This window comes from Oncorhynchus tshawytscha, linkage group LG13, assembly GCF_018296145.1.
Source record: "Oncorhynchus tshawytscha isolate Ot180627B linkage group LG13, Otsh_v2.0, whole genome shotgun sequence".
Classification (NCBI taxonomy): domain Eukaryota; kingdom Metazoa; phylum Chordata; class Actinopteri; order Salmoniformes; family Salmonidae; genus Oncorhynchus; species Oncorhynchus tshawytscha.
In genome coordinates this window covers 15,595,214-15,619,393 of record NC_056441.1, presented here as the reverse complement: position 1 = coordinate 15,619,393, position 24,180 = coordinate 15,595,214, and the positions used below count along the sequence as shown (strand labels likewise).

Sequence of the window (24,180 nt, the reverse complement as noted above, 5' to 3'; positions counted from 1 at the left end):
ATCCTCGGCGCAATGGTTTCAATTATATTATATCATTGTTCACCGGTTGTGTTCAGGGCTAGGCCGAAAAGCACTGTCGATCTGTAATCTGTAAATGACTGAGAGGAGCACCGATGCTTTCATCAATACAATTTCAACAGATCAGTGCAGATTACTTCAAATGTATACATTTTTTTGAGTATTCGAACAGAGCCAAAGATTTACCCTGTTCTGTCCCTCGTCTTCTTGGGTATATGGTGAACTGATTTTAGGCAACGTCTACCGGATCTGTTCTTAACTCATTAACCACTGAGCGGCGCTAAATCAACATTGCGTAAATTAAACTCGTGCACCAGCCGGCTCGCTCTCCGTCTGTGCTCCAGCAATTCGAGCCTGCGGGGATGAGGTTACCTAGAAGTCCACAGTGGGAGGAATGTAAACAGGTAGATTATCTTGTGTAGTGTACATGCAACACTGCTGCATACTTTTTCTAGAAGCCTTTGTGACCCAAATATCACAATTCTATTTGAATACAAAATGTTACTTTGATTATGCAAGATGAAATATTAGAAATTACTATTGTCAGAGGCAGTGGATGCATTGAAAAATGTGTTTACAAGCACAAAACAATAATTTAACAAACAATTGTAAACAGGCATCTGTATTCATGTACTTTTAGGCCTATTTGATTCCTAGACTATTGTAAAAAGTATAGGTCTTTGGTTGACAATGACTTATAAAACATAGTTATGATTATTAAATAAGTTACTTGAATGCTGGCAGGGTCTTTGTATTCTCCTCTTGGTTGAAAATGACATGTGAAATGAAACGTTAAGTATTCTAACCAGAAACACAAAACAAATCAATCATTCAACGCCAACATCATTTAATGATAATCATTCTAAAACATGAAAGCACTTTAGTCATTGAATGGTGTTTGGGAACATTGGACATGCTTTATTTCAGAACTTTTCACAATGGATTTAAACATCTCACATATACAAAATAGGTACAATAAACTTTGTGGTTTTTTTCTTTTGAGAGAGAGAGGCCGCCTAAAATCCATTCAAAATGGATGAAATAATGTGCTGTCAGCATGAACACTGCATTGAAGGGGGAATTGAAGGAGAAAAATGGCTGAACAAAAACAAATCAAAACTTCGAGACAAAAATGAACAAAAAAAAAGTTTTTTTTTAAACGGTCAAAACCAGACAAACATCAGACCAGACTTAGGAAATTCCACCTGCTTAAAATGGGGTTAATCAGGGGGGACCTGTGCAAGACTCAGTCAATACAAAGAAACACAGTAAGAATGAGAGTGGTTTCCTGCTCCTACACAGCTGGATGTTTAGCACCATAGGTCTCTGCTTCAAGTAATTCAGCATCTTTGATACAGGACGGAACTTGAAGCCGTAGAACTCGTAACTTCTAGGTTGTGGATCAGACAGGTTCTCAATATTTTTTTCTAAAAAAAACAGGCATGAGGTAGCTTCAACCTTTTTTTGTAATATTTTTGTGGTTTTAAACCTCCTCATTGGAAGATATACAAAGACCACAAAGTGATGCATACGTTCAGCGTTTTTATTACACTTCTTTTATTTTTTACAAAATGATGACATGTCCCACAACATGGTGTTTTCCCGCGTCTCTTTGGGCTGCTGTATTAATTTGCATTGCACAACGCTCCGTTCAGTCCATTGGTCCTCTCCGATAGAGCCCAGTTTAAGCAAGTGGATGTGCAGTGGAAAATCAGCATTCAGTATAAAAACAACACAGAAAGAAGGGCAGAGATTCTTTTTTTCTTTCTCTCTTTTTTTAATTTATCATAAGTCCATTTATTTGAAACAGACTGGGCCAATGTCCAAACCAAACTCTTGATCAGCTCCACCAATGTCCAAAGGTGCAATGTCGAGGATGGGCAGGCGAGATGGTTTATTTGTTCTGTATTCAATGACTGTCTTGCTCCACTGGCCAGTGTGTCTCTGCAGAGGTAGGACAAAAGGAGAAACCATGTATCAGAATAGTGCACCCACTCAGTATATCAAATCGTGAAAACATACAAATGCTTCACTTACAATACCCTACAGTAGCCCATGATACTTTAAATAGTCAGATTCCCAAATTCTTTCACTAACCAATAAGTTACAGAAAACTACCCTGAGCCTGAGTTAACCCTTCCACCATGCACTGCATCTATTTGTGTGAGTGAGCACAGAGAGAGAACAAACAAAGCTATTATCCAAATAGAAAGGGGACTTACAGTGCAGCCGTCCTCCAGAACGTTGAAAGTGAAGCGACTGTTGCCCTCGGCACTCAGCTCCACATCGTTGGAGCCCTGCAGGAGCACGGCCTTCTTCAGGTTGCCGTTCTCTCCGTCCATGTACGCCACGCTGTTCTTGCAGTGGTACGTGATGTTCTGGGTGGCCTGGTTGGCCAGGAGACGCATGAAGGCCAGCTGAGTGGCCATGCTCTGGGGGCTCAGGGTCTCGTCATTGTACGCAAACTGTGAAACAACATAGGAGGAATTAAGACAGGATCAGTGTCAAGATATAGACTCAAGCATTTAGAAAAAAAACCTTGATGAAGAAGCATATAGATAGATGTCTGATGATCTCCTTAAAATGGAACCAATACAATCATGTTAAGGGTAGTGGATATTAATGTAAGCCAAACATATGGTTCAATACTATACTAGTAAAACATGCCTCAAATCAGACTGGTTTGCCAATCAAATCAGTGTCTTCCTGATGTTCAAACTGTCCGCTCTTGTCATTAGAATCAGTACAGGTTCAGTCTGCTCACCTCAGTACCACCGTTAATGGTCTCTCCGAACCAGACGTGCTTCTTGTTCTCAGAGCTCCTGTACCAGTTCTTGCGGGCGATGCTCTCTGGGTGAGGGTGGATGCAGGTGTGTCCGGTGGAGAAGTCGCAGTGGGCCTTGATGGCGTCAGCGATGCAGCCCTGGTTGGGGTCGATCCAGTAGAAACCTGCAGGGGAGGACAAGAACGAGACACATTGATTAGCACTGATAATACTAATAACACTATTATTAATACTTCACTGGGGTTTTACTTTGTTTAGGTGTTGTTTAAGTTTCAGGTTCGACATGATACTGTATATTTTAGGAGTTTGATCGCTCAAGGACAGTATTGGTAGTGAAATGTAGAGTGATAGATAAAGAGGTGGAAAGTTGTTGAGACTCAAAGGATGTAGATATTTTATTGGTTAAAAGAGTATGATGGTTCTAAGGCACCTCAGTGAGTCAACCAATCAATAAAGAGATAGACAGAGCTGTGTCTGTGGTACCAACTCACCACTGCTCCATTCAGGGTGGCTGAGTTTGATGTCTCTGCAGGTACGGGCGGGGTTCTTCTTGGAACCCTCAGGGGTGAGCAAGTTCTCGATCTGGGAGTTTAGGGACTTGATGGTGGCGTCCACCTCGTAGTCCTTGGCCCTGAGAGAGGGCTGGTCGGCTCTGTACTCATCGTATCCACCAGACTGGTCGTATCCACCACCAGCGGGACCTGCGGGTCCAGGAAGACCAGGAGAGCCGGGGGGACCCTGTGGGCGAGAGAAGAGAGTTAACAACCTCAAACCTTGGTCAAAGGTCACTACAAGTGTAAATTGTATTTGTGAAGTTATGTTAGCCTAGATACATTATGTGTTTGGATGTTAACAGCTAGTATCTGCCTTCACACAGCTTATTAGATCATCCCTCTTTGTCAGCCATACTGTGGCTTTTATCAGACTGGCTGACTGACTGAGGCAGGTGTGAGTACTAGATATACTCACAGCAGGTCCGAGATGTCCAGGGGAACCACGGTGTCCAACAGGTCCGATAGCACCATGACCTCCAGCTCTACCATCCTTACCAGGGGGACCATGGGGTCCGGCAGGGCCCTAGAAACAAGCAGAGGGAGATGACAAGGACAGTTGTCAATACATGCCTTTTATCTGTCTAGTTGGAGGAAGATACAATGGAGGGAGTTTGATGTGGATAGCACAGGTTACTTACTCTGGGTCCAGCAGGTCCAGTGATACCAGCAGAGCCAGTCTCACCAGATGGTCCCTGGAGGGGAGAGATATGGTTAGATAGAGACCTTAGGGGTAGCTACAGAATACTGCAGGGGCGGGATATGGTAAGATATTAGACCTCAGGGGTAGCTACAGCATAAGAACATTGTCATACAGTAAATTATTCAGATTTTTACGTGACGTGGAAATAAAATGAAATGGAGGTGATACAAACTTGGGGATATGGGCTATTTCAGGATATGAGATTAGATTATGTTGGATGGATGGATGGATGGATGGATAGATAGACAGGAGGGTCAGAGCAGTCATCATGACTTACGTTTGGTCCTGGCATTCCCTGGAGACCACCATGTCCACGCAGACCCTTCATGCCTCTGTCTCCTTTCTCTCCAGCCCCACCCTTCTCTCCACGGGGACCAGCGGGGCCCTACAACACAAGGAGACAGAACCATAACAGACATGCGTTATTTCATATCGACCTACAGTATAGGCACAATTAGGCTACGGCGATGTATTATGATAGTTAAAATGATTAGACAAGTCTTAACTCAGCTGTCCGAGTCAAGATGAGGTTGGATAAGGTACTCACGGGGGCACCACGGGCACCAGCAGCACCGACGGGACCACCATTTCCAGTTGGGCCCTAGAGAGGAAGAGAAGAAGATTAAGAGATGGAACCACGATAACAGTTCGTTTGTGTAGTGGAGAAGTTATGTCTGTTTTATGTGAATATGAACTTACAGACTCTCCACGGTTTCCAGGTCTGCCGACGGCGCCGGAGGGTCCGTTAGGTCCGGGTTGACCAGAGCTTCCAAGGGCTCCAGGAGAACCAGGCTCACCACGGTCACCCTGCAAGGGGGCAAAGTTCAAGGTTCAAAGTTGAAAGTTCAAGACATTGTTTCAACTGATATGAAGGTCCGTTCATATGAATGTTTCATGTTCCTGTGATGTAAAATGGAATCAGCTTCCCCTCTCCCAATCCTAACCTTAACCATTAGTGGGGAAAATGCTAAACTGACCCAACATCAGCGTCTAGGGGCAACTTCACCCTATACCACACATGAGAGGACTGTACCTTGAAGCCAGCAGTTCCGGGACGGCCGGGAGGTCCATCGTTGCCAGGGCTACCCTGTGGGGTGACAAAATAGCATGTTAATTGCGCTGCCATGGGAACTACACGTGAACTGTAATTTCGATTTTGAGCCATATGTTTACTTACAGGCTCTAACTACTTGTTTAACAAATCAATGAATGAATCAATCAATCAATCCTTACCTCACGTCCAGCCTCTCCCTGAGTACCAGTCATACCGGGCATGCCAATGTTACCAGCGGGACCACGGGGTCCAGAGGCACCAGCGGGTCCAAGTCTACCAGGCTCACCCTGAATGGCACACAGTATCACAGGATCAACACAGTACAAACACATACCATAGTAACAGTCAATGTACTGTATCCATAACTCATCAATGGATTGCAAAGCAGACTGATATGGTTGTATGGGCTGCACTAGTCTGGAATAGCCTGTCATTTTCAAGAAGTGTGATTTAGCCCATTTTGGATCATTCCAATATTATATGCCAAATAGCACATTTTGCAGTGCCTTTTCATGTTCTGCAGTCGGATGTGTCTGCTAAGGCAGTTTGAATAATGTTTTGAAATAACAGAAGGTGTGATGTTCTCACCACAGCACCAGGACCACCAGGAAGACCCTTGTCACCACGGGAACCAGGCAGACCAACGAAGCCAGAGGGTCCGAGCACACCTTGGGGTCCAGCGGTACCAGGAGCACCCTGAACAGGGACAGGAGATCAGGAAGTGAGAGTGGAGAAAAGCAGAGAAAGAAACACTATCACTTCCCCCTATCACCATTAGTGGTGAATGGGGGTGTTTTGTTACGCAGCCCAAACAATGTAAAATGCCTTGAGACCAAATGAAAAGCTAGCCTGGTCCCAGATCTGTTCTGTGCTGTTTTGCCAACTCCTATGGTCCTATTGCAAAACAGCACAAACAGATCTGGGACCAGGCTAGTGAAAGGCATGACATAAATCATCCATTCTTGAGAAGAAGCCTCAATGGGAGCTATGAAGACTTACGGGAGGACCGCTCTCTCCAGTGGGTCCCTTGTCTCCAGCGATACCAGAGGGTCCAATTTGTCCATGCTCTCCCTGAGGTCCCCCGGGACCAGAATCACCACGGAGACCACGAGGGCCATCCTTACCAGCGGGACCGGCGGAGCCAGGGGGCCCAGAAATACCCTGTGTGTAGGGAAGAGGACGGGATAAGTGGTTATTGAGGGGAAAAAAGAGAGAGGTGTGTGTGTGTGTGTGTGTGTGTGTGTGTGTGTGTGTATGTGTGTGTACTTACAGCGGGACCGGGGCCTCCAACTCTACCGGCAGCACCAGGGAAACCAGTCAGACCCTGAAGAGAAAGAACAGAGGTCAAAGGTAGAAAGCAGCCAAGGTCACTGGGTCACAGAGAGATGGGGTGTCGTTCACAGGCGGCTAGTGGCACCTTAATTGGAGAGGATGAGCTCATGGTAATGGCAGGAACAAAGTCATTGGAATGGTATGAAACACATAAAACAAATGGTTTCCATGTGGTTCATTCCATTGACTCCATTCCAGACATTATTATGAGCAGTCCTCCCCTCAGCAGCCACCTGTGGTGTTGTGTGTGTGTGTGTGTGTGATATCAGTGACAGTACTTACAGAAGGTCCAGCATCACCACGACCACCAGGGGGGCCAGCGGGTCCACTAGCACCCTAGACAAGAAAAGTCAGTAAATTATATAATTCCCAGTGAGGATTTACAGTACATGATGTCTGTGTGAATGGATATAGTTGATTCCCGTTGAAGACATTTCTGAGTGAGACTTACAGAAGGTCCAGATTGGCCAGCAGGTCCAGCAGGGCCGGCGGGGCCGACATCTCCCTTTCCACCAGCGGGTCCTTTCTCTCCTCTAGGTCCAGACTGACCATCAGAACCCTGCATGGAACACAGACACGGGTCAGAACAGAACAAGGGCCGCAGCAACACAAGGTAGTGTGTGTGTGTGTGTTGGCGCGCATACATAAAATCGAACACATGTTTGAGGGTATACGTCTCCATGTTAAAGAAAATCACTATATTCTGATGCCTACATGGGACATGTTTATGTGTGGTTTCAGGGTATCAACTGAAGCAGTACTTACAGGGGGTCCGGCAAAGCCAGGAGGTCCGGCAGGTCCACCCTCTCCACGCTCTCCCTAAAACAGAGCAGGAACATGATAGGGTTGATTGACTGGTGTTTTTGGGAAGACATTCTGAATAGTAGATCATGTTAGTCCTTAATTCCTTTGAAGTGTGATAATGTGTCATATAAGTAGTTGTAGGTACTTACACTGGGTCCACGAAGACCAGCAGGTCCGGCAGGGCCGAAGGAGCCAGACTCACCCTGAAAGAGAGCAAAGATGGAGAATGTAAAGGCTGAATCAACCCAAAAATCTGAAAAGAATCAGCTTGGAAGCTCGGATGTAGAACATTTTTCCATGGTCTGCATAACTGATCAATGAACCCTAGCCTTTCAAGTTCCACAGGATGTCCAGTATTCAAGCTGAAGCGTATTAACTACCATTTGTTTCCAAAACAGGCAAAACAATGAGTTGCCATATCCTGGCAGATGAATTTGAAGTGTGATGGTGTATAATATAGCAGGTGTCCAGACAGTGTTGTGTCTTCCAGGGGCATGTCCAGTAGGCACAGCACAGAGGAAAACGTTTTTGAAACAGGGAGGTACTTTTTCCAATCAGAAATGTTATGTTTTGTTTTCTGATGCAAATCGTAAAACAATATATTGGCGCTATGGTGCACCCTCCTGACCGTGACACAGGTTTCCATCATTTGAAGATGACATCAGCTGTTTGGACCTTGGCAGTGTGCTACTGAAAACTGTCCAGCAAATGGCAACGTTGAGGTTCTAGATTCAGAAGCTGTGGCAGGTGGGTCAGTGCTATCTGGAATCCTTGGGACATCCATACCCTAAACTCTAACCCAAACTCCTAACTTAACCATTTCAAATTTCAGCTGTATATAATTTCCACTTCAATGGGGTAGGGACACTCCAAGGATCCCGGGTTGCACGGACCGTGGCAGATGGGGCGCAACTAGTTCTTCTCTCTGGTCTGGACTAGAGGCCTTTGTTGTTGTCCAAATATTCAGAATGACCAGACTCAGCAATATAGTCCATTCCATAGCTTGATCAATTGTGAAGAGCCAAGGAGTCTTGAAGAAGCCTTGCTATTCCTGCTCTGTAGGTGAGGGAACGGTACTCCATCTTGGATGTGCATAACCGTTGACAAATCTTCCCTAAGTGAGCCCCACAATATTTCTCATCATCTGAAACAATGTGTTTCATTCATCCTTTGCTATCCTTTCATGTGTTGAGGACTAAGGGAGACGATATTCCGGCTGTTCACCTTTTCACCATTAGCACCGGAAGGTCCAGGGGGTCCACTTGGTCCGGCGGCACCCTAGAAAGAGACACAAGGCACAAAGTCAGACTAAAACACAATAGAGACAGAATAACAATGTATTGGATGTTGTTTTCACTGGGAAATTGACCTAATGAGATGAGAGAGGAACTTACACGGGCTCCATCTCTTCCCATGTTACCCTCAAGTCCTCTGTGTCCACCCTCACCCTAGAATCGAAAGATGGGAAAACACATGTTAGTCACTCGTTTAAAATAACCATTATATATTATTGTTTTTAGTCAAGGTCTATCAGAGAAGATGCTGCATTAAGGCTAAGAATGTCAAATTCTCCCAATGTTTGTATTGTAAAATAACTATGAAGCGCTGCATTTCAAATCAGAAATGATCATTGACATCAATTACAGCTCTTATTCAACTTTTGTCTTGTGAAATGTTACTTTTTTTAATATGTTTACTTGCGGCATATTCTGGGGGACTTACCTTCTCACCCTTGGGTCCAGGAGTACCACCGGCACCGCGCTCACCGGGCATGCCACCGGGTCCTTGGTGTCCAGGGCCGCCAGCAATGCCGACAGAACCAGGCTCTCCCTGAAACACAGACATTGGTGAAGAATGGTTCCACCTATCAGCTATCCATCTCATGGAGCAAGACCATGAGTGGTTAGGAGCTTCATCTGACTGCAGTGCTTAAAAGAACAGTGGTGTATTTCTCATACAGAATCGGGTTGAGTCTTCATCAAAACCATACATTGGTACTACCAGATCTATTGTAGGGCCAGAAGATATTACAGACCACACAACATGACCAGGAAAAACTCTGGGCATTGTTTACAACAGTAATATGGTTCTAAGCCCTTCATAGAGCTGGGATCACCTTGCCCTATTTACAACAGTAATATGGTTCTAAGCCCTTCATGGAGCTGGGATCACCTTGCCCTATTTACAACAGTAATATGGTTCTAAGCCCTTCATGGAGCTGGGATCACCTTGCCACCATCGGGGCCTGGAGTTCCAGCAGGTCCACGAGCACCGATGGCTCCCTGAGATCCAGCAGAGCCAGCAGGACCAGAGTTTCCACGCTCTCCCTAGGAACAGACAGAGAGAGAGGGTGGCTGTCAGCATCTGTCATGGGCACATCACAGTATGTATACACTACAGGTGTCTGGGTGTGAGATGTATATAAAGATGTAAATGAGTGAACAGGATCATGTGCATGGCAACAGGTGTATGGTTGACCAGCTGTCAGAAGATCATAGTTAATGGTCTGTGAGAGGTATTCATGAGTGGACATACCTTGACGCCAGCGGGTCCAGGGAGTCCCTGGTCTCCGTGCATACCCTGTTGAGAGATGAATGCTTTGTTAGTGCAAGATATTACATAGTGAGAATACTACTCGAATAAAGAGAATATACTGAAACAGAGGAAAAAGGAGGTAACATTTCTATAAAATCTAAAATTCTAAAATTCTAAAATTTGCTGTTAAGTTTATTACAAGGTAAATGTATTTGTTTGAACTTTGTTATGGCTTTGTGGATGTAGGTTTGTGGAAGTGTTTATGTGTTTGTGGATGTACAGTGGGTTTGTGTTACAGATCACAGGTTCTAGGTTTAGTTGCTCACTTGGTTGCCAGCTTTGCCAGCCTCTCCAGCAGGTCCAGCGGGGCCGGGCAGACCCTGGAAACCTGGTGCACCAGCGGGTCCCTGCTCTCCCTTCTCACCAGTGTTACCCTGTAGAAGAGGGGAGAATCAAGTTCAATAAAATCAAATGCAATTCACTGTAAGATTAGATTCTCGTTCTTACTGTGTATTTAGAGGAAATAGTGTAGACTACTTACAACGACTCCAGCTGGGCCGGGGGCTCCATTGTTACCATCAGCACCTGGGCCGCCCTAAGCAGAGACAGGGAGAGCTAGGTGAAACACTGACACTGGCAGCAGGTGAATGATCTATGATACATGGTAGTTCAGTCAAAGTTCATTGAGGAAACACAACTCTTTTGTAATAAATGACTATAGACGTAGAGTAAGTAATACTTAGGATACTTAGATTTACCAACCGCTAATTTGAGAGATGGCTACCACAGTAGTAAATGAATGCCTTTAACAGTAGAGAGTTGATAATGTAGTGAATGTTGTCTGATGCGGGGGTACTTACTCTCAGACCAGTAGAGAGTTGATAATGTAATGAATGTTGTCTGATGCGGGGGTACTTACTCTCAGACCAGTAGAGAGTTGATAATGTAGTGAATGTTGTCTGATGCGGGGTACTTACTCTCAGACCAGTAGAGAGTTGATAATGTAGTGAATGTTGTCTGATGTGGGGGTACTTACTCTCAGACCAGTAGATAATGTAGTGAATTGATAATGACCAGTAGAGAGTTGAATGTTGTCTGATGTGGGGGTACTTACTCTCAGACCAGTAGAGAGTTGATAATGTAGTGAATGTTGTCTGATGCGGGGGTACTTACTCTCAGACCAGTAGAGAGTTGATAATGTAGTGAATGTTGTCTGATGCGGGGGTACTTACTCTCAGACCAGTAGAGAGTTGATAATGTAGTGAATGTTGTCTGATGCGGGGGTACTTACTCTCAGACCAGTAGAGAGTTGATAATGTAATGAATGTTGTCGGATGCGGGGGTACTTACTCTCAGACCAGTTGCACCAGTTGGTCCCTTATCACCACCCTTGCCAGCCTCACCCTGGAGGGCGAGAATGAAGAAGAGACCATGGAAACGTCAGATGATCATCGTTTCATGTTGGTTGACAGAATATACGAGCATATTCTGTCCATATTCTGTCCTTCAATTTCACTTCCTGTTTATTCTTTTGATCCTATTCTGCGATCCATATCACTTCCTGTTTATTAATTTGATCCTATTTTGCCCATATCGAAGTGCATCAACAACCCAGTTGTCTCTCACAGTCCAATCTCACGCTAGTAGATCAACTTCCTGGTTTTACTTCCTGGTTCTACTTACTCCAGGTCCCTTGGGGCCGGGGAATCCGATGTTACCGGGCTGGCCTCTGGGTCCAGTTGGGCCGGGGGGACCAGTGCGTCCGTCCAGACCAGCAGCACCCTAGAATAGGACACCAACCAACGGGGATCAGATATGGCACACTACCACTAGGTGGGTTTTAACATAGTCGGTGGATGGGGTGGGTTACTGTAACCATACCACCAATACCACGTAAGTGCTTAGAACCAATCCATTATCATGACCAGCAATTTCATTGTATTCTAATATTTTAGGATAAACAGTATTTGAAAGGATGAATACTGGAGACGTGTTTAATTACTTACAGATGGGCCTTCCTTGCCTGGGGGTCCACCCTGTCCAGAGTTTCCGGGCAGGCCCTATTAACAGACATTACTTGTTAGTCATTTAGCATCACAGATAGAGATCACATGCTATATTTGGTTCAGAGATTAGACAGAGAATCCATTACACATCTTATTGAAACATGATTGACAGGTGTGTGACACTTACTCTGGCTCCAGTCAGACCAGACTCGCCAGCACGACCGGCATCACCAGGGGCTCCACGGATACCACCAGGGCCGGTGGCTCCACGAGCTCCGGGCATACCCTGGCAGAGAGGGGAGGAGGAAGAGGAACCCATGAGTACAGAACAGTCACTATATTACAAGGTAAAATTCACTATTTTCTTCCTGCATTTGAACAACTTTCATCATGGTTAATAATATTTATTAAACAGAATATTTTGGGAGACTTACAATGGGACCACCTCTTCCCTCCAGACCAGGCAGACCACGAGTTCCAGCACCTCCCTATGAGACACAAACAGACATGAGTCAACCATAACCACTCACCTGCACTGTATAGCAATACACCAAGACTGTACCCCCACACCGGGTCTGGTATGATATACTCACTCTAGCTCCACGCAGACCAGCGGGCCCGGTGGCACCAGCCTCGCCAGTTGAGCCTCTCTTGCCCTCCTCACCAGCGGGACCAGCGGCACCCTGGACACCAGAGTGACCCTGAAGGAGAAAGCAGAGACATTAGAGACTGCCACAAACACACACCATGTACTGACATAATGCTAGAGTATACCTATATTGCATAACAGCAGTAGTATGGATACTCACAGGCTCTCCCTTAGCACCAGAATCTCCTTTTTGTCCAGAGGGTCCAGGGTCACCCTGCAGTCAAAGAGATACATGATCAATACCTCAATATTCATACAGATTGTGTTAGTAAAGTGTTGAACTGCTGTTTAGGTCCAGTGGTACTCACGCCAAGGCCTCTAGCTCCAGTGGATCCCTGAGGGCCCTGGGGGCCGGGACCTCCTCTTGGGCCGGGGAAACCAGGGGCTCCAGCAACACCGGGGAGACCCTAGAACACACACAGGATGGAAGAGTGGTGAGTAAGAAGACAGCTGAAGTACCTACTGCATAAACATGATCATAACATCACCTAATCACATTGCCTAATCACATTACCATAATCGTACCCAATCACATTATATAACCACATGATCTAATCACATTACCATAACATTACCTAATCACCCAATGGTGTCACTAGAACTAGTTACTTATGGCTAATATCACTTCCATGTAATGTGGGAACAACTGAATTCATTTCTGTCCTTCATGAATTCTAAAGCTAAAGCGATTCATTGTTGATGCTATTTGAGTGTGCTATTTGAGTGTGCTATTTGAGTGTGCTATTTGAGTGTGCTATTTGCTGATAAGTCAATTGCTGTGCTTCAATCATAACTCATATCATGCCTATATGAGTCCAAGGCTCAAGTGAACAAGATTCTACATCTTGACCTTTGTCTCACCCTAAATGACCTTTGGACTGTCAATCTAGTCTAACCACAATGCAACTATGGTCAGAATACTTACAGCAGCTCCCTTGGCGCCGTTGATACCATTGTTACCAGGGTTACCCTAAAAGGAGAGGAAAAGGAAAGAGAGAGTATTACAGACAAGTGTGTAGAGATGCCAAGAAACCAACCAACATGATAGAAAATATATATGTCCATTGGAGAGAGTTACAGTATGTATTTCAGGACCAGGTAACAAGAACATCAAGAGAGCCTTCAATATGACATATTTCACACTGTGATAATGTTGTAGTTTGTTGGTAGTGTATACTTACAACGGGACCGACGGGGCCAACGGCTCCATTAGTACCGGGCTCTCCTCTGCCTCCCTGAGGTCCGGATGGGCCATTGGCTCCAGCACCTCCGATCTCTCCCTGTTACAGTAACATTTTGACAGTCACACAATCCATTCAAATGGGTAATAAAATGTTTTATGATGTTATATAGATGTTTTATGGTATAGAAATCCCTATAGGAATACTATGTATGGAATCATTAGTTTGGTCAACATGATTGATTTACTGTCTAAACTAAAGAGACCAATCAGATTATCGGATAGTGATAACCAATTAGAGAATCATGATGGGTGTTGAGGAAGCTCTTTATATGTGGTTCTACGGTTCCCAGAACTGGGAATCTTCTCTGGTGTCCACACTAATAATGTCCATGATATACTAAGGATTGTGATCATGAAGAAATGCTTTGGAGATGACCATGATGACATCCCTCACCTTGGGGCCAGGGGCTCCAGGGAAACCAGGGGGGCCAGCTGCTCCAAGAGGACCCTGGGAAACAGGAAATAGAGAGATGACAGTGAAATAGAGGTCACGGGTTACAGAAAGTGTTGTAGGATGAAGCTACCCCTAGAAGCGGATGATCTAACTTCAGTTTTAGCATTAGCACCTGTAATGATTTAGGTTAGGATTATGAGAGGGATAAGCTGATCCTAGATCAGATCTGGGCCTATCTTTTTTATTTAACTAGGCAGATACAGTAACTTCTACATTTAGGTTAGGATTATGAGAGGGATAAGCTGATCCTAGATCAGATCTGGGCCTATCTTTTTTATTTAACTAGGCAGATACAGTAACTTCTACAGAGGGGTCACTCCTAGGTTATCCATAAGGTTAAGGGGTCAGAGGTTATGGGGTCAAAGGAGAAGTAGCACTCACAGCAGGGCCGGCGGGTCCGGTGCTTCCATCAGCACCACGGGCACCAGCGGGGCCAGCAGGGCCGGCACGGCCTCTCTCACCATTCAGACCACGAGAACCCTGAGGTGGGGAAGAGAGGCAGAGAGAGAGTATGGTTGAGTACAAGTGTGTATTCATTTTTAAGTGCGTGTATATAGTGAGTATAGTATATGATATATTACTGGTTGTACATTTGATTTCCCAACGAGGATAATACATAGTGATTGGTGATCAGTAGACAGTGAAGAGGATACAGCAAGTACTGATCTCCATTGTTTCCTTTGCAATCAGCTATGTGAACGCAATGGATTTTGCACGTGACAAATGGTAAAGAATCAATGTGAGGTACATTCAGGCTCGGCTATGGTGACATGTTCTATTAGTGATACATATGGCTCGGGCTAGCACCTGACAACATGCTAATTTTGACATTTTCCTCTTGGGAACAATATGATGAAAAAGAGAAGGGTGACAATGTGTGAACTTACAGCTGGTCCGGGGTTTCCGTTAGCTCCATGGGCACCTGTCTCACCCTATGGGAGAAGCAGGAGAACATGTATTCAGATGACAGGAGGTCATAGGTTACGAACGGTGTGAACACTGGATATATCTAGATTGGTAAACATGGTTGTAATAGAAACGTAATTCTCAGAGATTTATGTAGGTACTATGGTGAACAAGTGGTAAAACAAACACTGATATTTGAGTAACTGCTATCAATGTAGCGAGATTGTGACTAAACGTGCACTAAAATGTGCTACTGTATGTGAAATTCACTTTACTTTTAGGTGTTACAGGGTAGGTTTTCGGACCCAGGTTAATCCTATACGTCAAGTCAAAAGCTTGCACAATGGATCTCTCCATTGAAAGTGTTTTTTTTCAGTCCAGGAATTGGCCTAATCTGTGGCCTACAAAGATGAAAGCTAAATGTCTGTTACACCTCCTGTGCCTTCTGTGGGATTTGACAGGGATAAAGGAAGTAGGTTGTGATTGAGGAGGATGTACTGTGGCTGCAACATTACCTTAGCACCTCCTGAACCAGACTCTCCCTTGCGTCCATCCAGACCATTGTAACCCTGGAGCACAAAGAGAAAAGGTTAGCATCCTGAGACAATACACAATTATTATAGTCTAAAATCAATTAAGAACAGAAAACAAATAATCTCCCCCACCCACTTATCGTTCAGATCATATTGATTATCTGGTGAGGGAATATTAATTTGAGTTAATCTAGAGATCTCTGCTAATTGTATTCTGTTTGATGTAGGATGCATTTTCGCTCAGCTTCTCATGGGACAAAACTCCTAATTTCCCATCATTACTAGTCTTTTCTATAGACTATATCTGCATCTCACCAGCGCCACAGTGGGGGGGAACAGGGTGTCATTTGTGATGAGTACTACAAGGGAAGTGTGTGACCGGGTCACATTCAGTGGGGTGCAACATTACAGAACATCCAGATACAAATGTATTACGTAGAACAGACATGTGGAATGGAGAATCATGTCAGCTCTATACAAGTAATCTATCTGTAACCGGGGATACTGTATAACAGGGTTGTTGGGAGGTCGTTAGGAGAGGCAGGGCCAGGCAGGTGTTTATGTAAATACTCACTCTGTGTCCCTTCATTCCAGGAAGTCCAGGAGTTCCGGGGAACCCACGAGCACCCTACAGAGGGAAAGAAGAGGTTAAGTGATAACACTTTATGGATTCATGTATATTTAGTGTCAATGTATATTTTGTTAAAGTCTGTCAGCTCTGGACATTGCCCTTACCTGAGTTCCAGGGCCACCTCTGTCACCAGGCTTTCCAGGTCTGCCGTTGTTACCCTAGAATTGAACAGACAAGCTGCATTAGATGTGTATACTGTAGGTCCACTATCATGATAGCATGTGTCTGTAGCATTTTTCACATTCACTAATTGCCCCAGTAGGCAAGTAGTGCCACAGGTAGATAGTTATTAAACCAACAGTTAGACCAAAATAACACCAAGAATTTTTACGTTTTACTTACATCCTCACCGGGCTTGCCAGCGGATCCAGAAGGTCCACGAGCACCAATGGAGCCCTTGGATGAGAGAGATGTCAGAGGTCAGGGTTAAGGTCATAGTCAAATTCTGTGTTCAGTGTTCTAGGTTGCCTTTCTGTGTAGTAGTGTAGTGTTGATGGCTTCATCTGTGTCTGTAGTTTAAATGGTTAACGCACAGGTATGAGAAATTAATATCTGTTTAGTCCAAATTGACTATGGGGTATCACTGGGTGGGGATGTGTTGGACTATAACTATACTACATGAGACAGTGTTGAAGATGTGGGATAAGGGGTAGAGGAGAGAGAGTAAGGGGATATGTATAGAGTTACATGCTGAGCTCTGATCAACCTGTTATAGACAGAATGTTACAGTGGGTTACAGTTTCCATGAGAGAGTTATCTTACAGTCTGTCCGGGCTCTCCAGGCTCTCCAGCGTGTCCTGTGAATCCTTGGGGTCCCTGTTGATGGGAAAATGACACAACAGTGAGTCGATTTATCCAAATTAGACATAGTAATAAAACAATGTGATGAGTTAGGTGGGATGAGTAGAACCAGGACTTATTCCATCCTGAACATGTGATCTGATCCCTAGTTAGGGGCTATAGTAGGGTCCTAGTTAAGGGCTATAGTTAGGGGTCCTAGTTAGGGGCTATAGTAGGGGTCCTAGTTAGGGGCTATAGTAGGGGTCCTAGTTAGGGCTATAGTAGGGGTCCTAGTTAGGGGCTATAGTAGGGGTCCTAGTTAGGGGCTATAGTAGGGGTCCTAGTTAGGGGCTATAGTAGGGGTCCTAGTTAGGGGCTATAGTAGGGGTCCTAGTTAGGGGCTATAGTAGGGGTCCTAGTTAGGGGCTATAGTAGGGGTCCTAGTTAGGGGCTATAGTAGGGGTCCTAGTTAGGGGCTGTACTAGGGCCTGTGAGTTTTTCCTGGCCAGGTCACTGAGTCAGGAAAACCTCCTGGCCTTCATGTTGAGTTTATATGACAAAAATAAACCACATTGTGTCATTTGAGAACTACTTACAGGGGATCCGGGAGGTCCGTTGGGCCCTCTAGATCCCATCAAACCCTGAGGAGAGAAAGACAAAGCACATTGAAATCAGATCAAAGTAAAGTTACTGTACATGATCTTAATACTGTTCAATCAAAATGGACGTCCAATTCGGATATGAATCACTGCAGGGGGAATGAAATTGGAAAAATGTCAAACAAAAACTTTTGCTTAAAATAGCAGAGAAAGGCTGTGTGAAATGTGTGACATCTTATCCAAATTTAAATCTTAAATGATTTGGGAAGAAGAGGGATAACATTTAAAGAGAATAAAATGGTAATACATTATTCATGGTTACCGAATTGGTAACAGCAACAGATAAAGAAATAGATGAAGAAATAACTGCAGTGCACCTATTAATTTCCAGGGTTTGGTGTCATATGCTGGACGATGAAAAGGTTATGATCAGTATTTTAACAGCTCATGATCTACAATGCAGTTTCTGGCTGAATCCCAGAAGAAAGCCTACTTCATAGGCACTGATAAGATTATGAAAGGCTATCAGCTTCACGGTTACAACTCTACCTTGTCCTCCAATAGGCCAGGTGGAATTTTCACAACATTGCTTGCTTACATCCATCTCATCAGATCCATTCAAATGCCTAGGGGTCAGGGGCTAGGCAAGGACTAGTGACAAGGGAATAATGACCTAAGGGCTAAGCAGGGACAGTGCCAGTGCCAAGTAGGTAGGGCCTACAGGGTGTGCCAACTGGTTAGGGGTGAGGGTTTAATTTGGGGTTAATTCAGGGTCTCTCTCTCTCTTGTGTTCGGGGGCCTCACCATGGGTCCAGGTCCGGGGTCGATGCCTTTTCCTCCATCAAACTGAGCAGCAAAGTTCTGGCAAAACAAAACAGGGACACACATTATTATCACAGAAATGAACAATCTATAAAAGCCATGTTTGACAAAGAATAATGGTATAGTAGTCAAAATTCCATTGGTTAATCCCAGAGGGTCCTGAGACATCAGAGTAGTAGTTCTTAGAGTCAACCATGATGAACCATACTGAACAATATTGACAAACTTTCCCAGTATTGAAAATTAGTCTAAAACTACATTTTAGTCTAAAACGAAATTCTCAGAATAAAAGGTCATTGGAACCTCCAATCACTTTGTGTGTGTAAACCATGTTTATGATTTACAGTGTCAGGGGGTCATCATGGAGTCAAAGGTTCATAGGTCAACAGGGTATAAAGTCATAAGGGTATATGAGGTCATGGGGTCAAGACCACCCAATTGAACTCATCCCTAGAGAGTACTAGGTAAGTATTCAAGGGACACTCTGAACACTTTTACCATGGCTGATTTGAAAGAGGAACCAAGTGCCATGCCCCGGTAACAAACCAAAACAGAGGAGTTCTGTTGGTCACGTTTAGAGTTACAAATGTCCTCCATTTTCGGGGGAAAAAATTGCCAGCCAGTGAAAACATTTGTTACAGAACTGTCAGACATTTCATGTGTGACTAAAACATTTTATGTGTGACTAAAACATGCTTGTTTTTAGAGTGAGAAAATGAGGGACAATGATATAGCTGAACTTACTCCTCCAAGTCCAGGGGGACCAGGGGGCCCGGCAACGCCGGGGAGTCCATCTTTACCATCTCTTCCATTACGGCCTTGGGGACCCTGAGAGAGAGAGATAGAAACAACTTATTATTTAAAGAAATGTTTCAGCTAAAATACTTTACATATTCATGCTGTAATTCCACTGGAAATGTCCTTCATCCTCTGTTTTTTAGATGACTTTCTATTTTTGTTTTCTGTTGTGATGTTGCCCAGTCCTGCAACATGCTGGAAGTGCTGTATTGTACACTATAGAACAATGGGAAAACATTCTCCATTATTAGATAAGCAAAATTATTACAAAATGACTACAATTTACAAAATGATGTATAATTGATTTTTGGGACATTTTAAAATCATATGTTATTGCTTATATGTTTATAATATATCTGGGTAAAAATAGAGCCAATAATATCAGTGTCAACATCGAGGATTTAGGCCTCTGTGCCATGTGATCAAGGGGTGTGGCCACAACAGGGTCAAAGTATGTCATGTAGCCCTCTCAGAAATGTACATTTAAACAAGCATAGTAACTTGCAGACACCTAACATACAACATCTAAACACCAATGGGGACAGCTGGGTTCTTTGCTTACCCTGTCACCTCGAGGTCCTTTCGCTCCCGTTGGGCCCTGTGGTGGGAAAATATCTTAATCAGACAAACATACAAGACAAACCATTCAAATAAACATTTTAAAAGCATATCAGTACTTCTAGCAAAGCTGGTCAGACCCTAATCTCAAATAGATTGCATCAATGTTAAAGGAAAAATCCACTCAAACTATCTTTTGGTATTTTTTTCATTAATCCAATGTTGATCAATATGATGATGTGGCCAGTGACACTTTGCTTTTTGAAAGCCCAATATCTTGAAAACTTGACTGCTGACATGTAAAACATTTTGGGACTGTATCAACAGTGGATTAATGAAAAAAAAAATGTTTTATATACTTGGAGTGGATTTTTCCTTTAATTGATTTCAAGTGTTAGAAGAGCCTGCTATGTGTCATAATGTGTACATAAACAAACTTGACCTTACAGTTTGAGGACAAGCATGTCAACACATGCTTGTCCTCTCACTTGACCTTTGACCTTTGAGTAATCCTGAGCCTCAAAGTTCAGATATGCTACACTTTTCTATACTAGTAAATGACACATAAGGACATGTTCTCACCTTGAGTCCCCCCTAAATAGAAAAGATGATAAATAAATGTAAGATTTATTTATTCAGTCTTTCCTACATTTCTTGTGTCATTCAAAGTGTAAGCTATATCTACCGTACCTCACTTTTCTCATCTCTTTTTTTCCAACAAAGCATATTGGTTGCCAGTGTCATAACACAGTATTGCATGCATAAGTGTATATTATAAGTCACATGCTTGTGCAGATAACTATATCAAACACATAACAGCACATAAAGAAATAATATCATATTAAGCACTATTGCAGAGAGATGTTTAAAGGTGCACTATGGGGCTGGGTCAGTGATCTAATGCCAAATCCAGATTGATGTTGCATGGCAGTAGGCTATGCAGGTGTATAGGCCAATCAATCAATCATAATCAATTCACATAGAAACACTGCCCCTTTAAAGCCTCAGAATGCCAATATAGAGCTGCGAAACAATATCCAGGTGAGCAATTTGTAGCAATCTCAACTATAACAGACCATTTTAAACAAGCAATACTTCCTTTACACTGTAAAAACAAATCTGATATAATACAGACCAAATCCAGGGCCCGTGTTAAAAAAAAGCTTCTCATAGTAGGAGTGCTTATCTAGGATCAGGTCTTACCTTCCACGTAATTGTATTAATTATTATCTAAAGTGCTAAACTGATTCTAGATCAGCACTTCTCAGAGACTTACTGAATATGGGCCTGGAATGTATCTGCCATTTTTAGCTTTCAAACCTCTTCCTGATCCTATTAAAGGGCCCGTTGTGCCCAGCAGCCCCATGGGTAAACCAGCACCAGCACTGGCAGTTTTAACAGTCACTGACACCACCCCTGACCAATAGGAGCCTCACCTATTCATTGGCAGCAAATGAAGAAAAAATAACCCTCTTCAGAGGCAGCCTAGAATCAAAGTGAAATACTCCGCTATAGTTGAGATCGCTCATATTGTCGACAGAGGCCACTTTCACCGAATATTAGCTGGAATTTGGAACCAACAGAGAAGATGCAAAAAGGTAAAATCTCTTCTAAAAGCTGTTTTGATAGATAATATCATGCACATGTACTAACCGCTGTGAAGTTTCAACGAGGAGGAGGAGGAGGAAAGGACATACTCAGTTAGAACATGATAACAAACAGTAAAATAGTTTCTGGAGCAAATCTAAATTCTCTCTTCTTTTGACGCATTTGTCTAATGCAAAATGCCTTATTTTCCTTTGTAGATAGCAAAATAACTGTTGTTATTTGTTTCCAGAATATACACAAAGATTAGAATGATAAGCTTCTAAACGGTAATCTGACAAAAACAACCAAAACCATATAAAAGGTGAAAGGTAACAAAGCTGTCCACATATGCGGCCAAGCTTCTACAATATTCAATCGAGTTTTGTCAACAACATTGGATCATATATAGGCCTGAAGTAGTTACTAAAATGCAACAGCATCCATCTTTAGGGAAAATAAAAATATTCAAATAGGACTGAATTATATTTAATGTATTGTTGACAACTTCTCACTGATTGGAAATGTCAGTGTCATTTAGACACTTGCCAACCAGACAGCCAGTGAGAAGTGTTTACAGGCTTCAAAGGCCTGTGTATCCGCATCCCCTAAGGAAATCAATTTGTGATGGAGAGAAGACCAGAAGTAAACCTTGTGCAATTAGGTACTGTATATGAATGTACTGCTATAAATTAAGTGATCAGCATTCACTATAGTATACCTAAGTAAATGATATCCTATCATCTGCTATCCTATGCTTTTGTATTGCATCATTGCCTATTATCTACTCTGTATAGCAGGGCTGCCCAACCATCTTCCTGGAGATCTACCGTCCTGTGGGTTTTCAGTCCAATCCTCTTCCTGGAGATCTACCGTCCTGTGGGTTTTCAGTCCAACCCTAATTTAACACATTCTACTAATTAGGTGCTCAACAAGACCTTAACTAGCTGAATCAGAGATGCTAAATTAGGTTTGGACTGAAAACTCACAGGACAGTAGATCTCCAGGAAGAGGATTGGACTGAAAACATACAGGACAGTAGATCTCCAGGAAGATGATTGGACTGAACCTACAGGACAGTAGATCTCAAAAGGAAGATGATTGGACTGAAAACCTACAGGGCAGTAAGATCTCCAGGAAGAGGGTTGGGCAGCCCTGATGTATAGCAACTTGATTTTGAGGAGTCTAAATTACTACATTTTGGTCTAAATTACATTGTCAATGGTTCTGAAGAACTATCAGCTTATGTTGCTTGTTATGACCTAGGCGTTTCCTATTTAGGCCTCAGTGGTGTCCTCATTATGATGCGGCATAACAACCAGTTCCTCTACATTTGGTCCTGCTCTGCTGATGGATTGGCATCGCACCTCCTCTAAAATACTGCGTTGTAATGTCCTTACGTGGCCACTAGATAACGCATTTGGACACTTAAAAGAATATCATCACGGAAAAAAATGTTTTAACTTATATTACTTGTATATACAACGAAAATGTAATTTGTTTTACTTGAAAATAATGCTCTTAATTCTTATAATACTAATATTAACTATATTTAAATGAAATAGCTCTAAACCTCTCTACACAAGGCCGTCTCTTTCACAAGGCCTAACAAATAGGTCATAGCTTGCACTAAGTTACTCAAGAATATGTTAAAATAATTTTGGGATCGAAAATCTATACTTTTGTAAAGATCTATGTATTTCTATAGAAAATATAGGGAGGGTTGATGCCAAAGGGGATGCTGTTAAATTGACCACCAGGGGGCGACGTTTCAATTCCCTATAATAAAAGTTAATTCCCTGGACTCTGAACAGTATGTACAACGCCCCAAACGTTTCATCCTAGGAGTTTAAATATACATTCCAATTGTAGTCTAGATGTTCGCAGTTCCATTGTTCTAAAATCTATTCAAAGACACTACATTAACAACTTTAAACGATTCTTTCAAGCCTGTGATAACGTTCTCATCAGTGCGTTTCTCTGACTAATCAATTGTATCCACGGAAAAAGAATGAAGAATCCACCGAAATGACCAGGATCCGTTCGGTTTTATACAGCCAGAGGGAAGCCCTCAAAATAACTTTTAGTGGTCCTCTGGTTATTTCCAAGTAAGTTCCATATAAAAGCCAAGCATAAGCGCTGTAAGGTCCTCCTGAACTCTTAAAACAGGACAAAAATCCCCGGTAAAAGACAAAAACATATCAAACTTACATTGGCATGATGCTAGAAATGAAGTTACTGCAAGCAGCAACAGAATCCGGTTATCCACAAAGCTGAGCATGTCTAAGCAGACATGCAGACTCCTTGTGCTGCAGTGCCCTGTTTAACTACTTCAAGCAGGCATACAGTTGTGGTGACTAGAGTAACTCCAAGCTTGGAAACCTGCTGCCGTGATGCTAGAATAATACAGACCAATCAGTCCTATTTATATGGCAGGAGGTTCCTTTGTCTGCGTGTCAACAGTCAGCCCTCGGACCAATAGGAGAAGTGAAATCCTATACGACTCCCATCCCATCCCATCCCCAATAAGTCATGTGGTCCTACATCTCCAGCCTTCTCCCAGAAACGTTGGCAATGCTTCGTCGATGATGACGAGTGCATCGTTTTAATTAGATCCATTCTTGAGGACGTGGACAATGTAGACGTTTAAAAAGGAGTAAGACCTGCATTTTTTTCTCAGACTTTTTGTAAGGTGGTTCATCACACTGGACGTGTAGCCGAGAAAGAAGGGGTAGTTCAGTACGCCGGAGCTTGGTGAGGGCACGTTGGCCATCCGACTGTCATCTTCTGCTTTGCCCGGGTCGGGTCTGACGCGTAGGCCAAATCTGTCCAGTG

At 43.4% G+C, this 24,180-nt stretch overlaps 1 protein-coding gene across 3 annotated transcripts; it reads right to left on the bottom strand.

The window, feature by feature from the left end:
- Positions 1–910: 910 nt before the first annotated feature.
- Positions 911–23,752, bottom strand: LOC112264350 (collagen, type I, alpha 2). Of its 3 annotated transcripts, XM_024440892.2 has the most exons (49): positions 23,557–23,752; positions 21,415–21,416; positions 19,766–19,801; positions 19,150–19,233; positions 18,388–18,444; positions 17,581–17,625; positions 16,967–17,020; positions 16,547–16,600; positions 16,309–16,362; positions 16,148–16,201; positions 15,556–15,609; positions 15,022–15,066; positions 14,516–14,614; positions 14,075–14,128; positions 13,619–13,717; positions 13,363–13,407; positions 12,746–12,844; positions 12,598–12,651; positions 12,382–12,489; positions 12,223–12,276; positions 11,976–12,074; positions 11,789–11,842; positions 11,466–11,564; positions 11,133–11,186; positions 10,324–10,377; positions 10,109–10,216; positions 9,783–9,827; positions 9,476–9,574; positions 8,970–9,077; positions 8,642–8,695; positions 8,472–8,525; positions 7,397–7,450; positions 7,209–7,262; positions 6,895–7,002; positions 6,726–6,779; positions 6,382–6,435; positions 6,111–6,272; positions 5,700–5,807; positions 5,291–5,398; positions 5,091–5,144; positions 4,757–4,864; positions 4,605–4,658; positions 4,335–4,442; positions 3,996–4,049; positions 3,773–3,880; positions 3,295–3,541; positions 2,783–2,967; positions 2,241–2,483; positions 911–1,962 (listed from the first exon to the last, which is right to left on the bottom strand). In XM_024440892.2, exons 1-49 carry the CDS (start codon positions 23,624–23,626, stop codon positions 1,816–1,818), a joined length of 4,059 nt encoding a protein of 1,352 aa, XP_024296660.1. In that variant the 5' UTR covers positions 23,627–23,752; the 3' UTR covers positions 911–1,815. The 3 variants fall into 3 exon arrangements, with proteins under 3 accessions (XP_024296660.1, XP_024296661.1, XP_024296662.1); XM_024440893.2 differs by lacking the exon at positions 6,726–6,779; XM_024440894.2 differs by lacking the exons at positions 18,388–18,444; positions 19,150–19,233; positions 19,766–19,801; positions 21,415–21,416 and having other exon boundaries at positions 17,581–17,608; positions 23,557–23,703.
- Between the last annotated feature and the right edge of the window lie 428 nt (positions 23,753–24,180).